We start from the raw sequence: 6,576 nt of genomic DNA, 5'->3' as shown, positions 1-6,576 counted from the left end.
TCAATATATATCCCCATCAGGGTGACCAGATGTCCTAACTGCAAAGGAGGAGAAGGCACCACAAAATGTAGGACGTCCAAGAAAATCGTAGGGCATGCCCGACTAAAATGCTGAAACACTAATGGAAATACATGCTGCTTGGCCGTGCTTGAAAAGGAGGACATCCAAGAAAATGTAGGATATGATTGAATAAAATCTGTGGACACTTAAATTTGTGCTTCTTGGTTATGCTCAAAATGAAGGGCATCCAAGAAAAATGTAGGACATGACTTAATAAAAGCTATGGACACTATTAAATTCATGCTTCTTGGTTAAGCTCAAAAAGGAAGGCATTCAAGATAATGTAGGACATGACCAAATAAAAGCTATGAACACTTAAATTCGTGCTTCTTGTTTATGCTCAAAATGGAGGGCATCCAAGAAAAATGTAGGACACGACCAAATAAAAGCTAGAAACACTTCATAGAAATATAAAGTCGTGCTTCTTAGTCCTGCTCAAAACGGAGGACATTTTGCAATGCCTTCTCGACGGAAGGCTGGAAATGTAGGGCCATATATTAACCCACTGGGTCACCTTGGGCAATAAGTCACACTCTCTCAGCCTCCTCAGGGGAAGGCAATGGCTAACCTCCTCTGAACAAATCTTGGCATGAAAACCCCATGATAGGTTTGCCTTAGGGTTGCCATAAGTTAAAAAAAAAATGACTTAGAGGCAGGGAATAATAAAGATTTTAGGGAGGTGAGAAAAAACTACAACTCCCAGCATGCCCTGGGGCGGCGGGTGGCTCCTCCCCGGGTTCGCGTTCTGAGGTGGGCGTGGCCTTCGATTGTGACGCGCCACATCGGGTGGGCGGGGCCAGGCGCTGTAGGAAAGGAAGGGAAGAGGGAAAGGTGTCCCAGTGGAGCGGTTGGCTTCGGGGGCAGCAGGTGAGATAACTGGGGGAAGGCACCTCTCTGGGTTTGGGGAGCATCAGGGCTCCCCAGGAAAGCCTGGCTTGCCACCTGAAGGTGACTCTGTCATGGGGTTTTCTTGGCAAGTTTCTTCAGAAGGGGGTTTGCCATGGCCACCCTCTGAGGCTGAGAGAATGTGACATGCCCAAGATCCCCAATGGGTGCAGGTTATGGGGTTGTGTGCCTTCAAGTTGATTTCTGACTTATGGCCACTTTAAGGCAACCCTAACAGGGGGTTTCTTGGCAAGTTTCATCAGAGGAGGGTTGTTATTGCCATCCTCTGAAGCTGAGAGAGTGTGACTTGCCTAAGGTTCCCCCATTGGGTGTAGGTTATGTTGTTGTTATTATTATTGTTGTGTGCCTAAGGCACACCCTAAGGCGACCCGATCAGGAGGCTTTCTTCAAGGGGGAGGGAGTGCCATGGCCATCCTTTGAGGCTGCCATTGCTGCCACCTGAGGCTGAGAGAGTGTGACTTGGCCAAGGTTCCCCCAATGGCTGTAGGTTATGGGGTTGCTGTTGATAATGTGTGCCCCAAAGCACACCCTAAAGCAACCCTATTAGGTTGTTTTTTTGGCACATTTCTTCAGAGGGGGGTTGCCATTGCCATCCTCTGGGGCTGAGAGAGTGTGACTTGGCTAAGGTTCCCCCAGTGGGGGCAGGCTGTGGGATTGTTGTTGTTGTTGTTGTGTGCCTTCAAGTCATATCTCAACTTCTGGCCACTTTAGTGTGTGCAGGTTATGGGTTTGTTTGTATTTTTTAAGTGTTATTATTTATGCATAAAAGAACAAACAGTCCAACCCAAAACTATGGGATTAGAAGAGAAATAGACAATTAAGACCTTTAGATCCTTTCTGACATGCCCCTAGGCTTGACCCTCGACTTATCCATGGGTCATATCAAAATCCATAATTTGGGCCCCAGACCTGCCCTTGACTTATACAGGAGGTTGACTTCTAGTTCAGTATATACGGTTGTGACAGATGGATGGAAGGGTATCCCTTCTCTATTGCTACTAAAAGGACAATTGGAGAGTATGGATGCCAAGGGGAGACATTGCAAGTGGGAAGACTGGAGAAGAAAGGTTGCAAATAAACCTACAGAAGAGAGAAGAGGAACTTCTGCGGCCGGCAGCTTCTTTCCCAACAGGTGTTTATGGCTTTAAGAGAGAAGTGACTCAGCTGAACTGAGGAGGAGGAAGAGAAAGAAGGAGAGAAAGGAGGAGAACTTCCCTGTGCTGAATTCTGCAGTCCAGCTACTGTATCTTTCTCCCTTTCTTTATTATTCAGACCCCCCAAAGGGACTTGTCCATCTGGCACGATGCCTGGTTCAGGGCTAGCTCCAACCTCGGCGTTTTCCTTTCCTCCCTGAGATTGCTGTGGGAATAATCCTCAGCAGAGAGGAATATATTTGGTGGAGGAAAAACCTACCTTTATTGCTTGCATTGACTCCTGCTTGCAAGCGATAACAATATCACGTTTTCCACCAAATATGTATTTGTTGAAGAGTTGAAAAGAGGAGCATTGGAAAAAGAGAAAGGATGAGAAAGTGAGTGAGGTTTGTAGGCAGGCGAAAGAAACACGTATAGAAAGTAAGGTTATTGGTTACCAATGGAGTTGGCTGATGAGTCTCCTAAAATTTAACATAATCCTAAAGTGAAAAGGCCTGCGTGTTGTAGAAGCTGTAATGATGGCTTTTAAACTGCAGGGACATCTGTTTAAGATTTTCATGTTAGCCCTTGGTGTCCGCTGGGGTTTGGTTCCAGGATGCCCAGCGGACACCAAAATTAGTGAATGCTCAAGTCCCGTTAAATACAGTGGAGCAGTGAAATGGTGTCCCATATATAAAATGGCAAAATTAAGGTTTGCTTATTGGTATTTATATATTTTAAAAATATTTTCAAGCCGTGGATGCTTGAATCCGTGGATAAAAAAAATCTATGGAGACAGAGGGCCAACTGTACAGACAAGATGAGGGTTCATATCTGCCATAGGTAACTTTGAGTGTTAACTTCTTTTTAATTATTTAGCATCACACCAGTCTGCCATCCTGTTTAGGAGAACGTGGGGCTGTCCAAATGTTGCTGCAGCTCCCAGCATCTCAAATGAGTACAGCCACTGCTCAGGAAGTCATAACCCAACTATCTGTCCCATAGACCTGGGTGAGACTTACTTTCAAGTGGAGATAAGGTTGCACAACCAATGGTCAAGAGCTGATAGAGAGCCTAGTCTGCTATCATTTTTAAACATCTGCCTGTTTGTTAACCTTTACAACCAGTTTTTTGCCTGGGGGCAACAAGAGAAGATCAATTACTCTGTATCATGTAGAAAGCTAAAGCTGTTGCTCACTCTTGTACAACGCCATGTCCGAGACTGAAAGCAGCATCTCTCACTTACATACGCACACAAATTCCTTTCTTGAAGTTATTTGTTTAGTTGAGGCTGATGTTCCTGAAATTTGGACATGCTAGGTGATGCCCTAGTTTGCCTATGTACTTAGGCTGGCCTAGGTTGGATGTTGTTGTGGTACACAGGGCTGCACAAACTGTGACGACTGCCACACTCTGGAGTACCTTCTGTCTCTCACTGTTCTGGTTTGTCGGTCCAACCCCCATGGGGCAAGCCTGGTGAAATTATGGCTGAAATTTAATACACGTGGCCCTCCGTATGTTCTTGAACTCTAACTCCCAGCAGCCTTAGCTAGCCTGGGCAGTGTTGAAGCATGATGGAAGTAATAGTTCATTTCTCAGACTCAGAAGAAGGCAACAGCAAACTTCCTCTGAATAACCCTTGCCAAGAAACCCCATAATAGGTTCACCTTACAGTTGCTATAATTTGGAAATGACTCGGAGGTACATCACAGCAAAAGGCAAATATACTTAGCTTATTTGTATCTGAATGCATTCTCTCTCTCTCTCTCTCTCTCTCTCTCTCTCTCTCTCTCTCAAAATCCTGATTAGGTAAAATGCTTCTGCAGCATCGCTGTGGTCTCAGCAAGGGTTGCCAATGGATCTGAGTTTGAAAGGAGTGTGGCCTGTGAGCGGAGGATCTATGTTCCATGCATGCCAAGGAAGGAAAGCAAGCTCTGTCTGGAATGAGTCCTTGCCATGACTTGGCCAAACATTTGCACCATGTCTGGACAAAGTCTTTTCTTTTTCCAGCTCATCCATCTGCTGGTGGTTGGCTGGGCCCAGGGAGAGGCTCTTGACAGCCCTTACCTTAGCATAGGAGATGGGACCGTTTCGGAATTCAGCTTCCCAGAGCACAGCCAGGGCATCTTCCTGGTATCTTCCCGCTATCAGGGACCTGAATCATGGCTCACTGTAGACTCCTTAGAACCAACAGTGGTTGTCGTTGAGAATGTCAGCACGTCTTGGGGAGGGGGTTTTATCGTTGGGTTTCAGTCTGGCCTGGTCGGTCTGGCCCCACTGCAGCTACGTCTGTTGGATCAGAGCCACCGCCTACTTGAGGAACGTGCAGATTTCCGGATCCGGGTCCATGCTAGTGATCCAGAGCCAGCTGTCCGGTCAGGACTGGGCCATTTCTCAGAGAATCCAATCCTCTATGCCCTCCTGCCTTTGATCTTCCTCAACAAATGTGCATTTGGCTGCAAGGTGGAAACAGAGGCTCTGCGAACTCTTGTACGGCAGCCCCATCCAGTCATGCTGGGTATATTGGGCCAATTTGTGGTCATGCCCCTGTATGGCTACCTCATGTCTGTGGCCTTCTCTTTGCCGAAGCCGCTGGCCTTGGGACTGGTCATTTCCTGCTCCTCACCTGGCGGAGGCGGCGGCTACCTGTACAGCCTTCTGCTGGGTGGGGATGTCACTGTGGCCATCTCCATGACCCTTCTTTCCACCGTGGCAGCCACAGGGCTCATGCCACTCTCCTCAACGTTCTATGGCTGGTTGCTCGGCGCCCACGAGACCCTCCACATACCCTTCCTCAAGATCCTCATCACCCTCCTCTTCATTGCGGTGCCCATTTCCTCTGGGATGCTGGTCAAGTGTAAGCTGCCTCGCCTCTCCCGCCTGCTCCTGCTCCTCATCAAGCCTTTCAGCTTCACACTCATAATTGGGGGGCTCTTTATGGCTTACCATATGGGAGCTTTCATCCTGGCCAACGTGCAGCCCCCGATTGTATTGGCAGGAGTCACCGTGCCCGTCTTTGGCCTGCTGCTGGGATACCTCCTGGCCTGGTGTTTGCGGCTGCCCGGGCCACAGCGTCGGACGGTCAGTATCGAGGTCGGGGTGCAAAACAGCCTGCTGGCCTTGGCTGTGCTGCAACTCTCTTTCCAGCGGGCCCAGGCTGACTTTGCCTCACAAGCTCCTTTCATTGTGGCCCTGAGTAGCACTTCGGAGATGTTGCTGCTGGTTTTGGGGAACTTGGCGTACAGTAAACTCTGCTCAGCCGTCTCCTGAGAGCTCCTGGATAAGTACAGGCAGATACCAAAGAGATTGAGCTTCAGGCATGGCTGTGAGGCAGATACCAAAGGCCTTAGGATCAGGGCCTAGGTCTCGCTCTTCTCGAGGGACGGTGTGAATATCAAGACCTCTGCTTTCAGCCTCTTCTGGGGCAGGTCCAATACCAAAGGAGCCCTTTGAGGTGAAATATGTTCTGAAGGCTGCTGTGTTTTGGGAATCCACATTGTCTGGCCTTCCTTTTTTTAAAAAAAGAAGAAAAATCATACTTGTTTTTCTACACAGCAAGAGGTGCCTCTGGAGTTGAGGTAGAATTGAATAAACTGGGAGGAAGAGGATGGGGGTGGGATCATCCCATTCCTTCTTTCATGTTTACTGGGAATACAGGGTGTGAATAAAAAGAAAGAGGAGGTAATATATCCTGTATGCTTGTTGTTTCTTTTTTTATAAAAACATTATTTCATGTCAGGAGTTGCAGAAAGGCAGCGATATTCAAATAGGGAGGCAAATTATATTGAAAATTCATTTATAAATCCTCCAGTATGAATCTGCTGTTTTAGGATCATGCTAGAGAGTCAGGTTAAAATGCTTATGTCCAATAAAAACAGTAGCATATAATTTTAAGTAATAGCTCTCTTCATATTGTTACAGGTAATAAAGAAAGAGATGTTGTAGCCTATGTGTGAGAGACCATGCACTCTTTCGTAGTGGTTGCAGGTGTGCAGGTTTTTCAGGTTGGAGAACATTTGCCCCCTAGATATTTTGGACTACTTGTCCCATAATCCTTTACTATTAGCCATCTTGTATGGGCTGTTAGAAAGACATCAGGAGGGGCCAAGTCTTCACCCGTGTTTTAAAAGTTCTTGTAGTACAATAGTAGTGAGGAGCATGTGGCTGCCCACATGTTGGTTTACAATTCCCATAATTTCTGGCCTTTCTGGCCTTTAACCATAAGACTTCTGGAAGTTGGAGTGTACGCTTCCAGTCTTTTTTGACCAAATGTCAGTTATCTGAACAAAAGTGTACTGCTCTTTTCCAGGCAAACATAGCCCAGGTTTGCTGCCCTCCATATTCTGCTAGTCCAGCTTTAGCTCTCAGGTAATAATGGCCACTGTGGGGGAGAAGAGGTGATGTGTGGATGGAAGGTCAAGTGCACTGTGTGACAGCTAACTGGTTTTCACCACTTCCACACTGGCTGTGGTGCGTC

The 6,576-nt window shown here is 47.1% G+C and overlaps 1 protein-coding gene across 2 annotated transcripts; it reads left to right on the top strand.

Annotated features, from left to right (window-relative positions):
- Window positions 1-846: 846 nt before the first annotated feature.
- On the top strand, window positions 847-5,793 carry SLC10A3 (solute carrier family 10 member 3). Of its 2 annotated transcripts, none has more exons than XM_042453943.1 (2): window positions 847-927; window positions 3,909-5,793. In XM_042453943.1, the coding sequence occupies exon 2, from the start codon at window positions 4,056-4,058 to the stop codon at window positions 5,367-5,369; it is 1,314 nt and encodes a 437-aa protein (XP_042309877.1). In that variant the 5' UTR covers window positions 847-927; window positions 3,909-4,055; the 3' UTR covers window positions 5,370-5,793. The 2 variants fall into 2 exon arrangements, with proteins under 2 accessions (XP_042309877.1, XP_042309878.1); XM_042453944.1 differs by lacking the exon at window positions 847-927 and adding an exon at window positions 935-2,098.
- The last annotated feature ends 783 nt before the right edge of the window (window positions 5,794-6,576 follow it).

The sequence above is a fragment of the Sceloporus undulatus genome, chromosome 2 (genome assembly GCF_019175285.1).
Source record: "Sceloporus undulatus isolate JIND9_A2432 ecotype Alabama chromosome 2, SceUnd_v1.1, whole genome shotgun sequence".
NCBI classification, from domain to species: Eukaryota; Metazoa; Chordata; class Lepidosauria; order Squamata; family Phrynosomatidae; genus Sceloporus; species Sceloporus undulatus.
This window is presented reverse-complemented; position numbering and strand designations above follow the sequence as displayed.